This window comes from Mirounga angustirostris, unplaced genomic scaffold, assembly GCF_029215605.1.
Source record: "Mirounga angustirostris isolate CCGP_5_RB_7025 unplaced genomic scaffold, mMirAng1.0.hap1 SCAF_8, whole genome shotgun sequence".
Taxonomy (NCBI): domain Eukaryota; kingdom Metazoa; phylum Chordata; class Mammalia; order Carnivora; family Phocidae; genus Mirounga; species Mirounga angustirostris.
Genome location: NW_026991716.1, coordinates 35413188 through 35437319, shown reverse-complemented (window position 1 = coordinate 35437319; position 24132 = coordinate 35413188). Strand labels below are relative to the sequence as shown.

Genomic DNA, 24132 nt, shown 5'->3' with positions numbered 1-24132 from the left:
GGGAGGAGTAGGGAAGGGGGATTAGAGAACTAAATTGGTAAATTAAGCTCCTGGTTCCTTGGTTTATCCTCCCAATGGGTAGTAGCGACGCACCCCAGGAGTCAAGGAATCCCATGAGGTCTGAGGATGGGGACCCAGGAGCAGGACACTCACCCCTCATCCTCATAGAGGTACTTGACAATGCCCCAGGGGATAACAAACAGCAGGGGAACACCTGAGAGGAGAGAGGGAAAGAGAGAGAGGGGCGAGGGCTGGCAGGCCCGAGCCTGCACCGGGCACACCCAGGGGCCTCTCCTTCCCCAGGCCCCTCCCCTTGCCTTGGCCACAAACCACTTCCTGGCACATGTGGAGCTAGGCTGGTCTGGGAGCGGGAGAGCGAGGCAGCACCAACACCCTCCCCCCGCCCCGCTCCCGGACTCTTCCTCCGAGAGAGGATCCTACCACGTTCCAGCTGTATCTGTCCCCCCCAGTCCCCCCCTCCCAGGCACACTGTCGGAGCCCACCCCCGAGTCCTGGCTGAGGCATGAGGATGAGGACACCAAGGTAACAGAGGGACCAGGCTATGGAGTGGGGAGAGCATGCTGGATGAGGTGGGGACAGGCCAACCCTCTGCTGCCCTTCTTCCCCTGCCACGGCCCACATGCCCATCTCAATCAACGCCTTCAGGCACCAGAAGCCCCTCCAGCCACCTACGTCCAACCTGCACACGTTGCAGGTGGCTGGGCAGAAGCCTGGAGGGGAGGTAGGGGCCCTGACTTTGATGCCAACAGCCCAGCTAACTGCACGGTGGCCCACGGTCACAACAGCTCCAATGTTAACACTCAACACTCGGCTGAGACTCAACAGGTGTGGCGGGCGGCCTCTAGGAAGGCCCCCAGCGGCCCCCACCTCCCAGCTTTCACACCGTGCTGTAGCCAATGCTGTGTCAGGATCGGTCTGCGTCCTGACAACGTACACAGAAGTGACGGCATGTCACTTCTGAGATTAGGTTATCAAAGACTGTCTTAAAAGGCTATACAAGGCTTGCCTTGGGCTCTCTCTCTCAACCTGATCGCTTGCTCTGGGGGACACCATTTGCCAGGTCATGAGGGCACTCAGACAGCCCGTGGAGGCCCCTGTGGTGAGGAAGGGAGGCCTCCAGCCAACAGGCAGCAAGACCCGCGCTTCCTAACAGCCTTGCGAGTGAGTTTGCGAGGGATTCTCCAACCCCAGGGAAGACTTGTGTTGACAACAACCCGGGGCGAAGGCTTGACTGCATCCCTGTTAGAGACTTTGAGCCAGAGGCATGCAGCTCAACTGAACCCAGATTCGCACCCACAGAAACTATGATAAGAATGGCTGCTTTCAGCAGCTACGTTGTGGGGTCTTCTGTTCCGCAGCAGTAGAGAACTCATTCTACTGGTTTCCAGCTCCTTCAGGGGAGAGCCTCATTCATCTTCAGAGTTTCGGTGCTTGGCTCGCCCTGAGGGCTCAATACGTTTGCCAACTTCAAATGGACTGCCCATCCTCACGACAGATGGAGATGAACCAGGAGCTCAGGAGGGCACAGGTAGGACTAGAAGGCAGGGCTGCCCTCCCGCGCCCATGCCAACCATCTTCAGTGGCTTTCTGCACCAACTCCCCACACCTGTCCCTACGGGTGCCTCTCCCAGGGTGGGAGATAGGTAAGAGTGAGCGTATTAAGGTGTATGGACACAGATGTGAGTGTGTGGTGGGGGGGTCCGTGCATATGCATGTGTGGCTTTAGGGGAGTCTCCCCCCAGAGCACGTTTCCAGGGTGGAGCCCACTTCATAGCCTTTCCTGTCACCATGCTCCGTGTCCTCAAGAGCAGCTCCTGAGTAGCTGGTATGCCTAGAACTACGGTGCAGACAGGGCACAGAGGAAGAGCAGCTGACCAGCATTCTTCATCAGATGTCTTTCTCCTTGGCCACTTATTTTCACACAAGCCAGACCTCTGAGCATCCATGATGCTTTAGCAACAGGCCTTCATGAGACTGCACAAGGGACGGGTGGCTTCCAAAGTCCTCAGGACATAGCACAGAGCTTGCCACATAGAAGATACTCCGAGAGGATGGAAGGAAGGAATGAGTGGATCAATATATCAATGAGAGAAGGGAAACTCTCCAGGCAAGAACCTGCCAATTCCTTGAGCCATGCACACCCATGGAAACCTCCTTCTTGGGCATCCCCAGCCACCTGCTGTCCTTTCTCCCTGAGACTCCACTCCAGGACTGGGGAGCTCATTCATGTTATCAATAAGACCCTGCGAACTTCATTCATTCATCAGCCTCTCCTTAACAAAGCCCGTTTAAAAATGCAGGCACTAGGGCTCTACCACATGCAAACGTGACATACTCCCTGCTGGCTGCTTAGAAAGTCAACAAGACAGGCTGGAGAAAAAAAAAAAAAGCCCAAATTAAGTCACACAGAACTGGCCCTGAGAAGTAATGATTCCCTTGTCCATCACTTGCCCCCCTACCCCCGCCGGGCAGCCCCTTTGTGGTGGGTTATGGGGGCACCCTGCTGCTGACAGTTGGCTGTGGAAGCTGACATGTCTTTTGGGGACTCCCCAACTGTGTCAGAGTTTTAATTTTGATTCTTCTGCTCGCACGTGAAGCTAAAAGTTGTTTCCAAGCATCCCAGCATGGGCTAGGTCTCCTGGCCCCACAGCTAAGCTCTTGGCGGATCTGGCTCTCTGTCCTCTGTCCTTGCCCCTCTGTCTCTCTCTGTATCTCCCCATCCCAATTCCTCAAGATAAGGGTGTTCTCAGGGGAAGGAAGGTCCCCCAGGTCCTATCCCTGTGCCCCCTCCGACCCTGAGCCCTGAGCCACGGCATGGGGTGGTGGGAAAGGATGAGCACACTTCCCCCATTTCACATTCAGAAACCTCTCGGATGCCATGTGTCCCCACCAACCCTCCACCAACCACCCCCGCTTCTCTGCACACATCACACTGTCCCTCTGATTGTTTCTGCCCTCGGGTCACCATGGAGACAGGCACTAACAGTGCTGATGCTGTTTCCCAGAATGGACAGACACGGTTCCCCACCCTAAGGACAGGCTTCCCAGAGCTCCTCTCAAAGAGCTAACCCCACCCACCCTCAGTTAGCAGCAGGGCTCTCCAGCTGCCCCCTGCCTGGGTGACTGCCCTAGCCTGGGAGGGGAGGAAGGCAGAGCAGGGAGGGGTGGGGCCTGTGGGAGGAGGAGGGAAGGATGGAAGCAGGGAGTGGGACACAGAGGCCAGGCCACCTGCTCACCTGCACAGAGGCCTGAGCTTGCTCAGCTGGGCCTTCAGCGGACTACAGAGGCAGCACAGGACAGAGAACTTTCCATGAGGGGCAGCAGGGGCCCAGGGCCTGGGAGTCAGGAGGCCTGTTTCCAGTGCTTGCTCTGCCTATAAGGGCCTGCCCTCTCTGGGCCTTGGTGCCTTCAAGATAGTGATGCCCCCTTTAGAGGCCCCCTTCTACAGTGGGGCCGTAGAGAGCCAAGTGAACGAGGGATAGCAGCAGAAAGGAATGCAGGGGGAGAACAGGGGCAGGGAGGCTGAGAGGGCCAGACAACCTGTGCAGGCTTCCTGAGGAGGCGGGCTGGATGGAGGACAGCCTTGCAAAGGCTCAGGGGCAGGAAGGGGGACGTTATGTGGCCTTGACTGAGGCAGTAAGTCCCCAGAGGTCGGGGCGGCCGTGGTCAGAGCCTGAGGCTGGCGAAGGAAGGAACGACAGTAGGGAATGAAGGAATGAATGGCAAGCCCAATGTGGAGGGCAGGGTCCTGTGGTGGGGACAGGGACATGGGCAGTTTAGGAAGGGCCAGAGGGCAGGGTTCTCTGGTTCTGTCCCAGGGGGGCTCCGGTGGGCCCCTCCAGAGTAAGCACTGTTGCATCTGTTTTCCCTGTCGTGGGGTGGGGGCTGGGGGACTGCCGGTGGTGGGGGTCTCAGCCCCTGTTCTCATCAGAATCCCACGCGGCGAGAGGCAGAAGCACAACCAGAAATGTTCCAGCAAAAAAAAAGACACAATGGATCTCCACAAACTTTTTTGGCTAGAACATTTCCAGCTGGGCTCCAGGCACATCCGTGGTCCACCCTCTCCTCAGCGGGCTTCTGGCTGACCAGCCCTTCCTGCCAGGCTCCTCTGAACCCTCCTCTTCATCATTGGGTGACAGAGCCACAGCCCCTCAGCGCTTACCTACCGACCCCCTACCCTGAGGCCCAGGACTCTCCATTTCCCTCAGGGCCTGGGTATCAAGGACCGGGTGCGGGGTTCCATCCCTAGAGGTCTCAGAAGTAGAGGTGTTTGAGGACAGTTCCGCGGCCGCCAATGGTGCGTGTGGTGTATCTGGCCAGATAGGGCGGAGGCCTCTGCTTCCATTAAGTGGTTAGGGCTATGCAGGGAGGGAAGGGTAACCACAGCCCCCTGCAGAGAGTCCTGTGCCCAGGAGAGAGTTAGCCAGTGGGCCGGGCCTGTTGGCCCAGCAGCGTGTTCTGAGTCCCAAGCTGGCTTCCTGGGGGTAGCCTGAAGGCAGTAGTTCTGAGAGAGGTCAGGGTCTCCCACCTCCCACGCCACAGGTTGGGGCGGAGGGGCGCGTGAGCCGAATGGCAGTGGGCCTTACCCCAGCCTATGCTCAGATAGAGCCTGAAGATGCGCTGCTCGGAGAAGACAGAGAAGGCCAACAGCATGTACAGGTACACGCCCTCCACCAGGAGCCAGTAGTAATTGGCTGCCACGCAGTACTGCATGAGCAGGAACACCAGGCGGCAGCCCAGAGAATCCTGGGGGCAGAGGAAGGGTCCCCAGGGGACAACAGCTCTGCCCCCTGCCTCTCTTGACCCCCCTCCCCACCCTACCCCAGCTGCTACCCTACCACCTTGAATGAAGGAGGAGAGAGCTAATGCCTTCTTGCCAGGGCCAGTGCCAAGACCTTGGCCTGCTCTAGCTCACTGAATCACTATCGTGGGTGGGAGAAGCTAATATGATCCCCATTACAGGTGAGAAAACTGAGGTCCAGAGAACTTAAGTGACTTGCCCCAAACTCTACAGCTAGTAAGTAGCAGAGCTGGGAGTCAAGCCTGGCTCCGTTTCCAAAGTCCACTCCTTAGGGGCAGGGAGAGCATCCACCTCCTTAGCGTGGGGGCTCCCCAGGGTGGACTGCTTCTCCCATCGGACTGGGGGCTCCCTGAGGACCAGGCGGAGCAGCTCTTGCCTTTTCTTTGTGCCAGGCCTGGGTGGGTTGGGGGAGGCTGGCCTTCACTGACTATGCATCCCCCTCCAGGCCCCTTCCTGAACACGTCACACACCTGGTAGGAGAGGAGCCCGTCCCACTGGTGCTGCTGGGGGGCCGTGCTGTACATCCACTTGAGGACCGCGTCCCTGATGAAGACGGACAATGCTCGCAGGATGAAGGACGCAAACAGGTTCAGGTGGATGTAGTTCCGGGTACAGTACAGATGTCTGTGGGAGAAAGCAAGGCTCCTTCCTGGCAAGATGGCCAACGGGTCTGCTCCACAAGCCTCAGTTCTCAAGCTGATGGACCCCTCAGGCATGTTTCTGCCTCTGGGACTGTGTCTTTTCTTCCTCTGAAAATGCCCTTCTTCCTCGCAACCCCCCAAATTCCCTGGGTCCAGTGTGTAAGTCCTTTCAGGTATGTGGTCACGGACACCGTCCGTCCACACTATCCTTCCCTCTACGGCATCAGCTTTTCTGCAGAGTCATGTGTAAGCCAAGTGACTTATGGGTGAGGACCACTTTCCCCAGTGGAGACTTAGCTTTACTTCCTGAGGGAAGGACCTGCCTCTCACATGCCTTGAGGATGCCTTATGGAGGCAGATGAGCGCGAAGCACATGGGAGGAATTCAGAAAGTATTAGACACAATTTCAATGTCCTTTCAGGTAAAAATGCATAGCTAACTGCAAAGACAAGGGCATTTCCAATAAGGGCTATCTACCCACACCGGGAGCAAACATCATTCTTAACTGAGGAATTTTATAAGCATTGCCTTCAAAATCAGGAAAATAAGGATTGCCTAACCTTACAAAGCTATTCATCTATTCAACATCGTAGTACAGATCCTGGCCGCTGGAAGAGTGCAAGGGAAAAAATGCATAAGAATTGGAAATAAAGGAACAAAATTGTCATTATTCAAAGAGGGGAGAGTATCTTCATAGAGAATCCAAGATAATCTACACACAAGTTATTAGAATTGATAGGAGAGTTCATCTAGCAAGATTACTGATGTGCGCTTATATACAGCAGCAATAAACAATTAAAAAGTAAATTCTAAAAATTCACTTATAATTTTTTAATTGGCTACATAGAAAAAAGTCTAACAGAAGATGGGCAAGATCTCTATGGAGAATATAATGAAACTTGCTTAAAATTGCTAGAGAAGACTTAAAATCCCACATTCATGGATAGAAAGACTCACTATTTTGAAAGTGGCAATTCTTGCCACCGTAATTGATAAATTCAATATAGCTATACTAAAAATTCCAACAGGGTTGATTTTTTGTTTTCCTGGAACTCTCAAAACATGTAAAGAACCAAGGGCTAAGAATACTCCAGACACTCCTAAAGAACCACAAATAAGGGCCTTTACTATAAGAGAACCGAGGTTTTCAATGAATTTACAGTAGTTAAGGCCCCATGGTATTGACAATCGGGCAGATAAATAGACCAACGGGCAAGAATACAGATGACAGAAACCAACCCAGGCAAAGACAACTCTTGCTGCATGGCAGATTACGCACCCTAAACCCAAGGGGGAAAGGATGAGCTATCATAAATGGTACTGAAGCAATTAACTCGACGTATATATGGAAACAATAAAATTAAATCTCTTAATTTCACCATCGACAAAGATTAATTTCAGGTGGATTAAAGAACCAGAAGGAATGCGCAAAACTTATGACCCCAGCATAAATTAAGATTTCTTAAACAAGACCATAAAGGAATTTGGTCTTTGGGGGAAAAAAAAATTGATAGTTCTTTTTAATCAATTGGCAAAATCAATCTTTATCAATTAATAAGATTTATTGATAAATTTTATCAGTAAAAATGAATACACTGATATGTTTCCTTTCATTAAAATTAAGGACTTCCATGTATAAAAGGTACCGTAAAGTGAGTGAAAAAATAAATCACAGATTAAGAGAGGATATACCCTGGATTAGGACCAAGAATATGTAATCAAAGGCCAAAATAATAAAGAAGAAGCCAAATAAGCCAATAAAAAAGTAAGCAAAGGATGGGAATAAGTGATTCACAAAATGAAACATACACAAATGCTTAATCTCTCTAGGAATCCGGGCTATGCAAATTAAAATCACGAGATACTTCACACACTTCAGATTAGCAACAATTAGGTGAAAATAGTAAATATTGGTGAGGATGTTAAGCAAAGGGAACTCTCCTCTATTACTGGTAAGAGGGCAAACTGGTATGACCACTTTGGAGAGCAACTCCACCTAATAAATTAACAAAAGCACATGGTGTTCAGAGCAGGCAATTCTACTCAGAGGTATGTGCCCCTGGAGAAATGCACAAGGGGTCATAAGTAAGAATGTTACTTGTAGTCAGGTTTGTAATTCAGAGAAGAAAAAAAAAGGGAAACCTCAAGTACCCATTGAAGTGACAACAAATAAATTGTAACACTTCAATTGTAAATTGAAGATACGACAGAGTCTGGAGTGACAGTTAAAATAAGTGAAACAGAACTACCTGTATCAACATAAATGAATCTCACAAAAACATGCCACGCCAAAAATAACATTGTGAAAGGAGATGTATAACATGCCATTAAAAATATGCAAAACCCGCAGCTACATATTTTTATAGATACTACAAATGTGGCAGAAGTATAGAGATGCATGGGGATTATAAGTAGCCCCTTTGGGGGTTCCCTCTGGTTGGGGGGTGGCGGGCAGTGGCAGGGAGGGCCCCCCAGGGCAGCGTGACTGTGCTGGGTATTGATGCATGAGTGCTGAGTATCAGCCACTGTATTTTCAGATCTCTGAAATACTTCATAATACAAGGGGGGAATATTCACTGAGTGAATGCATTTATTAAGCACTGACTGTGTGCCCAGCACTCACTGTGCCAGGTGCCATGGGGGCAGCAGGAGGAATGAAGCCTGTCCTGTTTCTGCTGGCTGGTAGCCTGAGGTCCCTGCACTCAGAATCCCTCCTGACCTTGAACCCAGCTGTCCCTCCCACACCCCCTCCCCACACCCACCCCCACCAAGTGCGGAGGGAGTGGCAAGAACATGGGCCTCTGGAAGGAATGTCTCGAGGTTAGATGTAGGAAGACCTTTTCCATGGGGCTGATAAGCTCCAAAGACGGCAGAATCTTTAAATCCTTGAGATCTTATCTAAAATCATAAGGAATTCCTACTTAAGCTTCGCATGCTCGCTAGAGAGGACGTCCCCTAATCCTACACCCACTACTACGGTTTGGGGATGTGCCCCTTGGGTATTTCTTGTGTGGTGTTTGTCTTTCTTTTCTGCAGTATTCTAGGCATGCTTTTACAGAGTAGAGATTAGACCAAGTATACAGTGTCTTATCCTGTGTTTTCAGCCTTGTATGTGGGGAGGGAACAGGCTCTTCAGAGATCTCTTAAGAGAAGAACCTGTTGCACCGTCACTTTAGTTTGGTGCTCCCTCATCTACTGGGGACAGAGTGGGGAGCTGGGATGAAGCAGCCCCTCCAGGACCCCCACTTCTTACCTGAAGCTCAGGAGGATGGCCGAGGCGATGACCAGAGCGGAGAAGGACAGTGTGTAGCCCACCGTGTAGATGATGGAAAAGGACAGGAGCTGTTCCTCTGGGGAGCTCTGTGTGCACACGAGGGATACCATGCACGTGAGGCAGCCCATGCCCTCCTCTCCCACATCCTTCCTTCCCCTTTCCCAGGGGATGGGGACAGGGACAGAGGCGGGGCCCCGAGTCAGGCTGCACCAGGGACCCCAGAACGAAGAAAGAAAATAACCTATGTCCATGGTTCTTGGATGTCTAGGGCCTTGTCCTGAGGCCAGTGGGGCGAACACACATCACCTCTACCCAGCAAGCATGGTGTGCAAAGCTCCCAGGGGCAGGGGCGTAGACAAGATGGCCACAGACCAGCCCATCAGATGCCCAGGGTCCCTGTTCCACTGATGCTGGGACCCTGCTACCCCTCGCCGCCTCAGAGCCCCATCTTCAACTCACTCTCTCCCCTCGCTTGGACTCCTCGCACTCTGACAGATTCCTCCAGGGCGAGCTGGAGTTGTCCTGGCGGAGCCACAGGCCCTCGGCTGTGCAGAATCGATACACACGGCCCTGCAGCACTGGGCGGAGAGACGCGGGGGCTGCGCCTTGGCCCGACGCCACAGGCCCCTCATTCCTCCCCGTCCTGGGGGCCACTCCTGCTCCCCCAGGACTGACCTTCAGGAGTTAGCAACACCTCTTACACACACACACACACACTCACACTCACACTCACACACTCAGACCCTCCTCTCCTGCCATGTGCCCATGTGGTCCAGGACAGGAAAGGCAGTCACTAAGGGCCCCCCAGCCCCACCTTCAGCCTTTCCTCTTGGCCACCCTGGGATGCAGTCTGATGAAGCCATGTTTTTGAGATGAGACAACTCTAGCCCATTTCCATGGCCTGCTTCTAGCCTCAAATCACACTGCTGACAAGGTCTGGCGCTCACCAGCTGACAATTCCACAGACACCCACTGTGACTTCTGATTTTCAGGACTCAGGCCCTGCCTCCTTCCAACATGCTACAGACAGGACAGACCCTGGAACAGGTGGGTACAGAGTTCCTGAGAGGAAGGAAGAGACACAGCCCTGCCCTCAGGGAGCCCCAGTCTGAGTGGGGGACACAGCCCTGCCCTCAGGGAGCCCCAGTCTGAGGAGGAGACACAGCCCTGCCTCAGGGACTCCAGTCTGAGGGGGAGACATAGCCCTGCCCTCAGGGAGCCTCAGTCTGAGGGATGAGACACAGCCCTGCCCTCAGGGAGCCCCAGTCTGAGGGGAGACACAGCCCTACTCAGGGAGCCCCAGTCTGAGGGGAGACACAGCCCTGCCCTCAGGGAGCCACAGTCTGAGGGGAGACACAACCCTGCCCTCAGGGACCCCAGTCTGAGGGGTAAGACACAGCCCTGCCCTCAGGGAGCCCCAGTCTGAGGGGGGACACAGCCCTGCCCTCAGGGAGCCCCAGTCTGAGGGGAGACACAGCCCTGCCCTCAGGGAGCCCCAGTCTGAGGGGGAAGTAGCAGCCCTGCCCTCAGGGAGCCCCAGTCTGAGGGGGGACACAGCCCTGCCCTCAGGGAGCCCCAGTCTGAGGGGGAGACACAGCCCTGCCCTCAGGGAGCCCCAGTCTGAGGGGGAGACACAGCCCTGCCCTCAGGGAGCCCCAGTCTGAGGGGGAGACACAGCCCTGCCCTCAGGGACTCCAGTCTGAGGGGGAGACACAGCCCTGCCCTCAGGGACCCCAGTCTGAGGGGAGACACAGCCCTGCCCTCAGGGACCCCAGTCTGAGGGGGAGACACAGCCCTGCCCTCAGGGAGCCCCAGTCTGAGGGGGAGACACAGCCCTGCCCTCAGGGAGCCCCAGTCTGAGGGGGAGACACAGCCCTGCCCTCAGGGAGCCCCAGTCTGAGGGGGAGACACAGCCCTGCCCTCAGGGAGCCTCAGTCTGAGGGGGAGACACAGCCCTGCCCTCAGGGAGCCCCAATCTGAGGGGGAGACACAGCCCTGCCCTCAGGGAGCCCCAGTCTGAGGGGGAGACACAGCCCTGCCTCAGGGAGCCCCAGTCTGAGGGGAGACAGAGCCCTGCCTCAGGGAGCCCCAGTCTGAGGGGGAGACACGGCCCTGCCCTCAGGGAGCCCCAGTCTGAGGGGGAGACACAGCCCTGCCCTCAGGGAGCCCCAGTCTGAGGGGGGAGACACAGCCCTGCCTCAGGAACCCCAGTCTGAAGGGGGAGACAGCCCTGCCCTCAGGGAGCCCCAGTCTGAGGGGGGAGACACAGCCCTGCCTCAGGGAGCCCCAGTCTGAGGGGGAGACACAGCCCTGCCCTCAGGGACCCCAGTCTGAGGGGGAGACATAGCCCTGCCCTCAGGGAGCCCCAGTCTGAGGGGGAGACACATTCTGAGGGGAGACAGAGCCCTGCCCTCAGGGAGCCCCAGTCTGAGGGGGGGACACAGCCCTGTACTCAGGGAGCCCCAGTCTGAGAGGGAGACACGGCCCTGCCCTCAGGGAGCCCCAGTCTGAGGGGAGACACAGCCCTGCCCTCAGGGAGCCCCAGTCTGAGGGGGAGACACAGCCCTGCCCCAGGGAGACCCATTCTGAGGGGGAGACACAGCCCTGCCCTCAGGGAGCCCCAGTCTGAGGGGAGACACAGCCCTGCCCTCAGGGAGCCCCAGTCTGAGGGGGGGACACAGCCCTGTCCTCAGGGAGCCCCAGCCTGAGAGGGAGACATGGCCCTGCCCTTAGGGAACCCCAGTCTGAGGGGAGACACAGCCCTGCCCTCAGGGACCCCAGTCTGAAGGGGAGACACAGACCTGCCCCAGGGAGCCCCAGTCTGAGGGGGGGACACAGCCCTGTCCTCAGGGAGCCCCAGTCTGAGAGGGAGACACGGCCCTGCCCTCAGGGACCCCAGTCTGAAGGGGAGACACAGACCTGCCCCAGGGAGCCCCAGTCTGAGGGGGAGACACAGCCCTGCCCTCAGGGAGCCCCAGTCTGAGGGAGGAGACATAACCCTGCCTTTAGGAAGTCCTGATGGAAATGACATAGTCTTATCCCCAAAGACGGCCTGATCTAAAGAGAATACAATGTCGATGATAGAGGCACAGCCCTTGGAGACCCTCCATTCAAAGGGGGGAAGACCCAGCTCCTCCCTTCAATGGGGATGTTGGGGATAGACTGCCCTTGGAGACCTCCTGGTCTGAGAGGAGGGAGAGATCCAGCCCCTGTCCTCAGAGAGCTCCCAGTCTGAAGGAGGAAGTACAGTTCCAGGCTTCAGGGAATGAAGAGTCTCACAGAAAAAACAGCCCTCAGAAAGTAATAGCATAAATGTAAACTAAGAGAGATCAAACACAGGCCTAACAGAGCTGGGGCTAGGATGTTCTCTATGCCCATTTACATCAAGTCTGCCACACCCCACTATCCCCCTACCCAGGGAGGTGGGTGGCCTGGGGCCCCCGTTTCACTGTGAGGTCATGAGAGGGAATGAGGGGCTTACTTGTGTCTGGGAGGAAATGCCTCATTACCTCTCTGGAGGAGAATGTAAGTCTGATCCCAGGACCAGGAAACCAGGGTCAAAACAGGGTTAGGTTAGCCCAGGGAGATCAAACAGGGAAATGAGCCAGGATGAAATTTAAAAGATTTAAAAATTCTAAAGGACTAAAAGATTTTAAGGACCAGCTCTGGGATGAAGGTGCAGTGGGAGGGAGGGAGGGAGGGAGGGAGAGAGAATGGAGAAGCGTCGGAGGCCCTAGTCAGAAGTTTCCAGGTGAAAAAAAAAAAAAAAAAAGTTTCCAGGTGGAGGGGTAGCAGTAAGAACTGTGTGTGGGAAGATACTCATTCGAATGTGTGCATGATGGGAGCATGATGGGAGCATGATGGGAGCCCGCCAACCCCAGAAAGGGCCCAGCAGGGACGCAACCATCTAGACCGGAGGTCTGTCTTACAGTTCACAAACCACAGGTCTGCCCACTGTGGGTATGTGTCAGACACCTGCAGGGCCTGTCAGTCAGACCCTCGTCCTTCCTTATTGCCGACGCCCAGTCACCCAGTGCAGCCTCCCTGTTCACTCTTCTCCTTTCTCCCACTCTTTCATAAACAAGCCCTGAACCAAGGCCCTCTTAGAGAAACAGAGGTATCTGGCAATACGGGAGGGTAAATCACCTTGCAGCATCACTGCTTCTAGAAAAACCTGCATTCTAAGAGACTTTACGGAAGAGAAACAAAACCCTGAAAATCTAATGGCGGGACTTCCAGCAGTGAGAAGAGCCGAGTCCCAATGCCCCTCAAGTGTGTTTCTGAACAAAATCAGGCCAAAACAAAGGCAGAGAAGGGGAGGCATGTGTTCTGGTTTCAGCAACTGGAAGGGCTCCTCTCAGGCCCCCAATGCCATTCTCATCTGCTGCATGGATGCCTGGAATTCTTCACCAGGGGCTGAGTCTTCTGAAATGAGGCCAAGCCAGTCTTCAGTGGCGGGATAACCTCAGAGCAGTGATGGGGATTTGAGCTGACCCCACAGGGAGTGAGACTGATGTCAGAGCCCTCACTGACAGCCCATTCTGATGACAGCAAGGGCGGAGAGAGGAGGCCGAGGGTCCAGGGGAAGGGAGAGGACATGGCAATGGGGCACAAACCACCTAATTGCCCATTTAGGCCTTAGCCCACAGCAGGGTGACCCTGATAATACCCTAATAATAGCACAGCTAACACAGGTGTACCCACAGTTGCTATTCCCTCCCCACGTGCACCTTATACAACCTCTCCGCAAGCTACACACCGACAATATCAGTTTCTTAACACCTGCTGCATGCCTGACACCTTTGAACATCACAACCACGTTACAAGGAAGGCACAGTTAATCCCATTTTATGGATGAAGAAACTGAGCCTCTGAGTAGCCAGGTGACTTGCCCAAGTTCATCCAGCCAGGAAGTAACAGAATCAGGGTCTGGACCCCCAGCTCTTTGCCTTCAGAGGTCAAAAGTTAGCAGCCAGACTCACTGCTAACTGTCAACAGTGGCCATGTGCCATTTCTCCTCTGCCCTTCTTCTGGGCTTGGGTTTGCTAACACTCCCAGCATCCTCCCAGCAGACCCTCTGGTCAGTGTGGATTCCTGGCAGCGTGACCCCATAGGGGCCATTCTTGGAACCTCTGTGCAGGGCCAGCTGGGAAGATGGGGAGGGGTAAATGCCCAGATGTGTTACTGGCACCGTGTCAAGGGATCACTGCGTCCCTGAGAAGCTCAGGGAGCCCATGAGAGTGTGCCTGTCAATTATCCTTCATTAGCGGCCAATATTAAAAGCCAGGGCTCATTCTTGGCTAGGCCTATGGTCCCCAGATGCCCATCGTGGCTAGAGGTGGGGTGGGTCCGGGCCCAGCCCTGCTTATCAGCTCAGCTTTATCTGGCCCAGGAGCCACTGGTAAATCACAGCCAGGGGCTTGGCTCTGGTCTTGTCAACACCAGGAGGCCGCGGGCCGCATGCCAGGAGGCCCAGGGATATTTCATTAAGTCAGACCCTGGTGCTGGAAATAAAACCCCCAATTAAACACTTCCCCTCCCGGAAACTGCAGCGGCGTCTGTAATCAAGCTAACAGCCGCCCTTCCACGTGGATGCAGGCTCTCAGGGCTGTGGAGAGCTGCTCATGAATCCATTAGCTCCTGCACCCTGGCAACAGCAGCCGGCCAGCGAGGACTACTGGGCCGCAGCTGAAAGGCCGGGAAGCTAAGATTTGGGGAGGGGCGTCCCAGGCCCTCCGCGCCGTGGTGGTATGAGGGTCAAAGGCAGGGCTGGAACTGAAGGCATCAGCTTGGGGTGGGGGGCAGGGGTAGTGCGTCAATCATGGCGCAGGAGAAGGGCTCAGGTTCTGAACTACCCAGACCCAAGTTCAAATCCTGGTTCTGCCCTCCACCAGCCATGGGACCTCGGGAAGACCTCACTGGGTCTCAGTTTCCTCATCTGTAAAATGGGAACCATAATGGCGTCCCAGGTCTGTGGTGTGAGGATTAGGAGGTAAAGCATGGGAAGTGCCTGGTGCATAGGAAGCCTTCAAGACATGGTCACATTGAAAGCCCTACTGCCCCGATCCCAATTTCTCCAGAAGGCACTCCCTCAGTGAGGCTGGGGCTGGAGGAGGGCACCACCTCAGCCACAACTCCTCCGGGGCCAAACTCCGCCCCGGTCTCCCTGGGGCAACGCCGGCCTGCCCGCCTACCGAGAAAGCTCCTGGGCTTGATAAGACTCAAGGGAGGTACCTGTCAGAGTTTCTGAGAATTGTGAGTTATAGGCCATTTTAAAAGCATTTTATGACTTTCCTGTAATGAGAACTAAACTAACAAACAGGTACAGATCAGGAGGAGGTGCAGCTAATGAGACTGGAATGATTTGTAATGAGCAGATCAGCTGTCTGTGGCTAAACGAGGCTGCTGGATGGCCCTCAGGTGGCAAGGGGCTCTCAGCAGCCACTCAAGCCTTCTGGTTCACAAAGTCTTGTTAACGCCAAGCATCTCCTTTGAACACGTTCCTTCCTTGACTCATCTGCTTCTGTCCTCTGGGGTCCCAAATTCTGAATTAGAGGGCTCAGAAGTCAAGGGTTTGGCTGGTGTCCCATCCCTGGGATGTCATGAGGCTCTGAGGCCCGAGGCCCGGCCCCATCTCCAGGGTGATGCCTGGCTGTCCTCCCCTCATGGAGGCCCTCTTCCCCCTCTTCTCCATCTCCCTGTTCTTTCAGACCTGGCGCTGATGTCCCCTCTCTCTGGAAGACTTCCTGATGCCACACCCCAGGCAAAAGAGGAGGCTCTGACCTCCCTCAGCACCACTTCCTGGGCCGCTGAGCTGACCTCTTCAGCCCCGTGGTGAGGGGTCACCCCCTTCTCCTCAACGCACACACAAGCACACTCTTGAGGTCTCACTGGCACCCCTATCTCCTGACACAGACCTAACCCGAGTGTCTGGTCATTGTTTTAAATTTAATTCTTTCTCTGGTCACACATTCCTCTGCCTTGCCCTGCACCCCAGAAGACTGAACCCTGTGGACAGCATCATTTGGGCTCCCTGCCCTCTATGGGTTTGGCCAGTGGGAGGAGCAAGTAAAAGGTAGGAGGGCCCCTCTGTGGCCACAGCCCTGCTGCGTAGCCTCTCCATCACCATGACCTCTAGCTGTCATGGGGGCCCCAGAGCGCCCTACCTGCTCCACTCAGGTCTAGGAATGCTAAAGCCTCCCCCTTTTACAGTCCTTGGTTGTTTTACACACCTTAGTGGCCCCTTAACCCTGTCCCGCCTCAGTAAGTGGCCCCTCCATTAAATTCGCTTCAGATTCCCAGCTGAGTGTGTTTCCCGCCAGGACCCTGCCTACGACACCCCGTTCCTTCTCCCCACCCCTAACTCACACTGTGAAGTTTCTCCATAGGCCATTCCCTTGATCAGCCCAGAAAGCTCCAGCACTGCCCTCTTCCTGCTTCCACATGCCCTGGTGGGGGTCAGGGAAGCCCCTGGGGCCAGCCGCTGCCAAGGGGACCAGCAGGACAAGCAAGAGACAGCAATTATGCTGTGGGAGCCCATGGTGGGTGGCTCTGCAGGGCCCTAACTCAGGGAGAGGAGAGAGAAAGGCAGAGTCAGTGATCCTGAGTGTCAGAAAGGAGAGTGAATTAGCTTGGTGAGTCGGGTGGGGGGGTGGGGAGGGAAGTGGAGCCCAGCAGGGGGCCTGTGCATTGGCCAATATCCTCATGGAGAAAGCAATAAAACTGTGTTCACTCATAAACGGGCACCACCAGGACCTATTTCCTGCTCAAATAAAATTAAAGGTGATGGATGGAGCCGCAAGGGGCAGGCAGAGCTGGGGGCAGCTTAGTGCTGAGTGATGGGCCCTGTCCGGGGCCTGGCTCCCTGGGGTCTAGAGGCCCAGCCCAGGCTGGCCAAGCAGCCTGTCCCAAAACTCCGGGAGGCAGGGAAAGCCTGTGGATTTGGGGTGGGGCAGATAAGTAGGGTGGCTGGAAAAAATCAACAGCAACCATTTTTCAAGAACATGCGATCCTCCTAATACCCTTATCACCTGGCTTTATCCCACTGCCCAGGTAAGCAAGCTGAAGCACAGAGACCCTGGCATCTGCTGAGGCTCACAAAGCTGCTCAGAGTACTGCAAGCAGAACCATTAGATTGTGGGACTCAACTTTTTCATTTGTGGGGAGAGAGCAGGCAGCTCCCTGCCCTCCCCTGGAGTGTGCCCAGCCAGCAGACCCAGGCCACTCCCCTGTCTTCATGCCCAGAGCCACACAACACAGGAACATACACATATTCACGCCCACGTGCATGCATGCACACTCAAGGGAGCCTCGTGTAGCAATTTCACACACTCCGAACCAGACTCTGGAACGGATTCCTGGGTCTCCTACTCCCTAGCTTATGAACTTGGAAAAGACACTTGGCATCTCTGTGCCTCAGTTTGTCCCTCTGTAAAATGAGAGCATAATCAGAGTCCTTGCTCATGGGGTTATTGTGAGGAGTAAATGAGTGTAGGGATGTAAAATGCTTACAACAGGCCACAGAAGTGCTGTGGGAGGGGCCACTGATCCGCTCTGCATCTCACTAGGTGGGTGCCTCTCTCCAAGCCCAGGCTCTCCCTGAGCACCTTGGGGGGAGGTGGGTATACTGGGAAGACTGAGAAGGAAAGAGCCTCCTTAGCACCCCTGCTTGGGCTTCATCTGACCTCAGTCCTTTGTTTTGAGGGAAAGTCCACGTCAGACCTTGCCAGGGGCCCTGATGTTCCACTAAAGGGCCACCTCTTCCAGGAAGACTATTTCCCACATTGTGAGCTCATTCTCCCACTTGCTTCTGGGCCGGCTTCTCCTTGAAGGCCCCTTCAAGGCACAGGGGTTAAAAGCACAGTCTGGGTTCAAATGCTGGCTCTACCATTCACCACATCATCTGAAGCACGTGGTTTACTCTTCCTGGGGCCTCAGTTGCCTCATCTGTACAACGAGCATAACCATGGGGTAGTTTTAAAGAGTGAACAAATCCCCTGCTTTTAGGGTAAGACTTGGCACATAGTAGGTAGTCAGTAAATATTAGCTATTATTATTATTATTATGAGGGTGTCTTTTCTCCTTTACTGAGACTATGAGCTCCTTGAGGCAAGGATGTTTGTCTCGTGTTAAACTCTCTGGTGCCCGGGACAGATGGGTAGCAGTGGGGGTACATCGACTACCCCTCCGGTCAGAGCCCCGCCTACAGCCACCTTAGGTCCCTGCATTCCAACGACATACCTTTCCCAGTGCAGGGTGTCCCTTGCAGGCAGGAGTGAGCTAGGGAGGGAAGCCCACTGCGGAGAGACAACCCCACCAATGCCCTGATCTCTCAACCCATCTGTATTCATCTGAGCAGTGAACCTCTGAGGAGTCAGGAGGCGGCTGGATACCACGACGAGGTAGGGGGCACCTACAAACACACATACACACACACACACACATACATACACACACACATACCCACATACATACACACACATACCCCCCCACACCAACATACATACATACACACATACCCACATGCATACACACACATACACACATACATACACACATATATACCCACATACATACATACACACACATACACATACTCACATACATACACACCCACATACATACACACACATATACCCACATACATACATACACACATATACCCACATACATACATACACACACATACACACACTCACATACATACACACACACACATACCCAGAGACATCATTGCTCTGGGTAACCCCCCAACCCTAGGATCTCTTCCCACTTGGCTCCTTTCCTGACCACTGCATGGAGGGGGCTTACATGTCTCTCTTAAGCCAAACCCCATGCTCTAGCCCTCCCCTCCCATGCCAGCACAGGCCCTAGCCTAGGTTATACCTGATGTTCCCCACTGCCCCCTCCCGTGGAAAGACCGGCGGACAGACACCCATTAGGAGGCCTAAAGACCTTCTGGGGCGGGGAGGGCTGAGTCTGGGCAGAAGGGCAGCCGCGCTCCCACGCTACCCCCACCCCCAGCCTCCTGGACACAGGGGGAAGGAGAGAGGACTCACCACTGCTGGCCCAGGGCAGGTACCAGGGGCAGCTGACATTCACGAAGGAGCCCGGCAGCCCGTCTGGCCAGCAGGCGTACTCATCGAAGGTCCGATTGCAAAACAGGCCTGGGTGCGGGAGGAGGAGTCTCTGAGTCCCCGCCTGGCCTGGTAGGGGCACTTCCCCTGCGCTCCCACCATGGAGGCTGGCAGGGCCAAAACCTGTGCCCTGCTAAGCTCGGCTGAGCACTTACCATATGCCAAGCACTCTTCCCACCCGGCAGGTACCATGCGAGGGGACTCAGGCCCTTAGCAGCAGTGGAACTTTGAGCAAGTTACTTAATGTCTATTTTCTCATCTGTAAAAACAGGGCCTTTTGGGGTCAAACAGTGTATGTTACGTGGATACCTGTGCATGGTATGTAAGTGCGCAATCAACAATCCCTATAGGCCTATTCTTAAAGTATCCGTCTCAGATGAGGGGGAAACGGAGCCCATGAGGCTGGAATAACCTCCCTGTGGTCACTGCGCTATGATCGCAGGGTCAGGATTTGAACCTAGGCCTATCTGGATCCAGTCCTCTGCCCTTTAGCGCACCCCATAAAGACCTCTGAAACAATTATTCCTATAAATATGTTGGTTGGGCCTCCAGCCCTCCCTCCCCACCCCTGCACAGGCCAGGAAGTGGGAAGGAAGGCAAAGAATGGAAAGGCCAGGTCCCCACTCCTGAGAGGCTCAAGGAGGAATAAGACGGCTCCCCAAGGCCTAGGGCAGATGTGGCATCCCAGAGAGGCAAACGATGCCCAACCACGCCTTGCGGGGCAGGGGGTGAGGAGGGGCTTCAGAGTCTCCTGGGAGCCGGTTGGTTGAGGACCCCGCCTGGCCTCACCTGTGGCTGGGGGTGGAGCCTGGGCCCCGCCTGGCCTCACCTGTGGCTGGGGGTGGAGCCTCGGTCAGGAAGCGCTGACACTGGTGTCGGTATTCTCGCCATTTCTGCACTGTCTCCGACAGGGACACGGGGGCGCCCTGTGGGGGGAGGGGAGAAACGGAAGCCCCTGGGGTCCAGCCAACCTCTCTTTTACCACTTGGTTTCTTCATCTCCAGGGGACCTTAGAACCCCAACCCCCCCAGACATTGGCTATGTCTGAGAGGGGGGCAGGGCAAGTCACTACCACAGGGGGGCTCCAGGGGGGCGTTTTTACATCTTTATCGCTCCCGATAGACAGGTGCATAGCTTGATGTGTAGGAAGTGGCCAGCAAATGTCTCCTGAAATGATGCTTTTGGGAAGTGAGTGGGTGAAGGGGGAGAGGAGGGTGTCTCATTCGTGGTCTCCTCTGACCTCACCTAGAAGGCAGAGTTCCTGAGGGCCCAAGGCTTCATGATTGCCACGGACCCCTTTCCCAGTGCTCAATCTGCCCGCAAGGTTCCTGCACTTTCAACCATTCTAGAAGAGGACATGCAGGCCCAGAGTGGGAGAGGGACTCAGTTGAAGTCACACAGCACCCCAAGGAGCAGAGCTAAGGCTAGGACTCTGAGTCCCCCAGATCAAGGACCGTGATGAAGTATTGGAGGGCATGTGGTGTGGTGGGATTTAATGCTATGGAGACTGGTAATGCTACATCATTAGCATCTCTCCTGAAACACGCAATGGTTATCTGGGAGCCCAGTGGGAGCCCAGTAGGACCCCCCCCACACACATTGTCCCTTTCTAATGTAACAAGAGAGATCAAATATTCAGCTCAGCTTCTACCAAATGAAGAAGTCCTGAGGACATGGGATCAGGAAAGTTCCAGAACAGGGAGATCAAGCTTGGACCTGGATGGGCCCCTTTCTGTGAGTAAGGAGATATGAACCTCAATTTTTAGATAAGGTAGACACAACAGACTTTTTAGCACAGAGACCCAAGCAGACCCATCCATGTGAGAAATGACCCTTCTGAGCATTTTTGTTCACTTCTTTTAGATATGTCTTGGCATGGTGTTTCTTTTTTCTTTGTATTTTTTCCTGAACAGGCTTAAGATTATAAATACTCCTCATTTGGAGGCTGCAGATGCTGAAATGACCAGGGAGCCCCTTGTATAAAATTTAGGGCTTATACATAATTTAAAACAGAATTTCACTTTTTGAAATCACAAAAATATACACGGGTGTTGAAATCAAAATAGCTTCTTTTTAGAAGCTTGCACCCTTGACTTGGTGGTGGTGCCCTAAACATATGCTGGATCTGGTTTTGGGTAATCCTGTGCCGGTTTAAGCCGAGTCACAGTTTATAGGGCACCTCCCATAAAGACACAGGTTGTCCTGGGCTTATCCCTGTCCACATAGGAAGCGTCTGGAAGGGGACCAAGCTTGGTAGAGCCCCAGCCATGTTCTCAGAGTTAGGGTTCTGAGGCCACAGGTGGTGCCACCTCAGAAGGCGCTCTCCTGAGGGCAAACGTCAAGTGATTTGTTTTAAAAAACAAAACAACAAATAAAAGAACAAGGAATAAAACACAACAGTAGTGAAGGCAGTGTCCTGATTTAGCTGCAACTGAAGGGTCAGCAGAATTTTCACTAGAGCCAGTGGATCAACCCCACTCCCCACCCCTTTTCCTTCTACCCCCAACCCTGTTCCCCAGTACAGCACCTGGTGGTAAAGGGGAAGAAAGACTAGAGAGAAATCCTCCTCGATCTCCCTTTCTAGAAGGAAAGGAGGAAGGAAGCAAGGTCATGGTCACAGCTGGGAAATAGGGCAGGTGTGTCTAGGGCAGGGAGTGGGGAAAAGGAAGCCGATGGAAACCGGAAATCTCAGGGTGTGGACAGGAATGAGATTAAAGGCTAAGGACAGCACCATGATGGCCAACATGGCCACAAACACTCCAGGGAGGTTCAAGACAGAGGCAGCCCTGTCACCTGCTCTGAGCAGAGCTTCTAATATAAAACTATCTTCAGACTAGGACTCCCTGAGGGTAAGGCTGTGTCTCCCCCCTCAGACTGGGGCTCTCTGAGGCAGGGCTGTCCCTCCCCTCAGACTGGGGCTCCCTGAGCTCAGGACTGTGTCCTCCCCCTCAGAATGGGGCTCCCTGAAGGCAGGACTGTGTCTTCCCCCTCAGACTAGGGCTCCCTGAGGGCAGGGAACATTTCTACGCTGAGATAGCTTCCTGACAATCTGGGTCCTCTGTCTTCTTCCCACACCAGCTCAGGGTCTCCACAAACTCCTCACTGCACCCCGCCCCCCCCACTGGTACCTACAGCACAAACTACCAGGACCTCTGGCCTCTCCCCTATCTGGTGTTTATGGAAGTCATATTGTGCCAGGCTCTGGGAGGTGGTGAGGATGAGGGAGGTGGGGAACACATAGAGGAAAGACAGAGCCCTGGCCTGGAAGAGTGCCCAGGCTACTTGGGGGTGGGTGGGGTCAAGGGCTTAGCAGGACAAACAGAGAAAGCAGGAGTGAAAGCGCTGGGGTGGTTGGGGCCAGGCTCAGTATAGACTCGGCCCTGGGGGACTCTGGGGACTGTGAGCTGGGGGAGAGACTGGGCTAGCAAGAGTGGAGGGTGGGCATTTCAGCAAAATGTCCCAGCAGGGATGAAGATGCAGAGGTGGGGACGTTGATGCTCCTGCCAGCAGAGAAGGCTTTGGACTGGTGTTCCGGAGGAATTTCTGGGCCGGGGAGGAATTTCTGGGCCAGGGAGAGAGCATTGGCCAGGACTGGGATAAATATGAGGCTCTGGTCTGGGACAAGGCTGGTGACCACCAGTAAGCAGGGCCCAAGTGCTCAGGTAAACACAGTAACATAGTGGAGAGTGAGCAGCCCTGGCTTTGGGCTCAGATCGAGGCCCAACCCTAACTCCCCTACAAATTAAGTTTTTTACCTTGTGTAAGAGTTTTAACTTCTCAATAGCCAAACTGTGGAAAGAGCCAAGATGTCCATCGACAGATGAATGGATAAAGAAGATGTGGTATATATATACAATGGAATATTATGCAGCCATCAAAAAGAATGAGATCTTGCCATTTGCAACGATGTGGATGGAACTGGAGGGTATTATGTTGAGTGAAATAAGTCAAACAGAGAAAGACATGTATCATATGATCTCACTGGTATGAGGAATTCTTAATCGCAGGAAACAAACTGAGTGTTGTTGGAGTGGGAGGTGGGGTGGGAGGGATGGGGTGACTGGGTGATAGACACTGGGGAGGGTATGTGCTCTGGTAAGCGCTGTGAATTGTGCAAGACTGTTGAATCTCAGATCTGTACCTCTGAAACAAATAATGCAATATATGTTAAGAAAAAAAAAAAAGAAGAAGAAGGTAGCGGGAGGGGAAGAGTGAGGCGGGGGAAATCGGAGGGGTGGACGAACCATGAGAGACGATGGACTCTGAAAAACAAACTGAGGGTTCTAGAGGGGAGGGGGTGGGAGGATGGGTTAGCCTGGTGATGGGTATTGAGGAGGGCACATTCTGCATGGAGCACTGGGTGTTATGCACAAACAATGAATCATGGAACACTTCATCTAGAACTAATGATGTAATGTATGGGGATTAACATAAGAATAAAAAAAAAGAGTTTTAACTTCTAGCCTCAGCTTACACATGTGCAAAATGGGAATAATAATAGTCTCTACCTATCCCGTCCCCCAGGATTGTTGTGAGAATTTAGTGAGTTAATGCTTAGAAGGGCCCCTGGCACATGGAAAATGTGCAGCCAATGCAGCCCTTCTCAGGACTTCTACTGTTTACAGGAGAAGGGAGAGGACAGAGTGGACAGGGCAGCCTGGCCTCCTGGGGGGTCTGGGCGCTACTCCTCCCTCACTTCCAGGATCAACAAACTCCCAGGGGGAAACGAACATATTTTCATGCCAAGGACAAATCATTCTGTTCCATGTGTGGCAACTTCCAGCAGCAAACCCGCGTGGGGATGCTCAGGACTCCATGCCCGTGGGCAGGGAACTGTGAGGAGGGGCAGGCCCCGTCCACCAGCCCCCAGCCCTATTTCACCCTCCTATGGCATGAGTCCCTGCTCCAAGACTGATGAGGTGGAGCTGCCAGTGCTGGTGGTGGGCAGGACACAGTGGTGGGGACAGCAGGGTTGGCCCAGAGAAGAGGGCAGCTGTGGGGGCTACGGGGCTGGGTGAGGGCAGGTTGGAAGGTTTTAGAATCGGGACTTGCCAGGCTTTGTGAGATCTGTCTGAAGGGGATGAGGGGATAAAATGGAGACAATGCCCAGGTGGAGGTTATAATAAGGAGGTGCATCTCTCAGATTCAGGAGTTTCGGGAGAAAGCATGGGGTGAGAAAGAGGATGCCAGGAGGGAGTGGTGTGCTGGAGAGAGCCCTGGACAGAGAGCCACAAGTCCTGGGTTTAAAATCCCAGTTCT

The 24132-nt window shown here is 54.2% G+C and overlaps 1 protein-coding gene across 1 annotated transcript in view; it reads right to left on the bottom strand.

The window, feature by feature from the left end:
• Nucleotides 1-24132, bottom strand: part of GLP1R (glucagon like peptide 1 receptor) — a 34879-nt gene that overhangs the window by 6732 nt on the left and 4015 nt on the right. Inside the window, exons 2-8 of the mRNA XM_064597569.1 lie at nt 19703-19799; nt 18796-18903; nt 9197-9315; nt 8717-8823; nt 5293-5446; nt 4608-4767; nt 154-214 (exon numbers count right to left, since the gene is read on the bottom strand). Of these exons, the coding sequence (XP_064453639.1) occupies nt 154-214; nt 4608-4767; nt 5293-5446; nt 8717-8823; nt 9197-9315; nt 18796-18903; nt 19703-19799 (806 nt within the window). The remainder of the gene's footprint in view (nt 1-153; nt 215-4607; nt 4768-5292; nt 5447-8716; nt 8824-9196; nt 9316-18795; nt 18904-19702; nt 19800-24132) is intronic.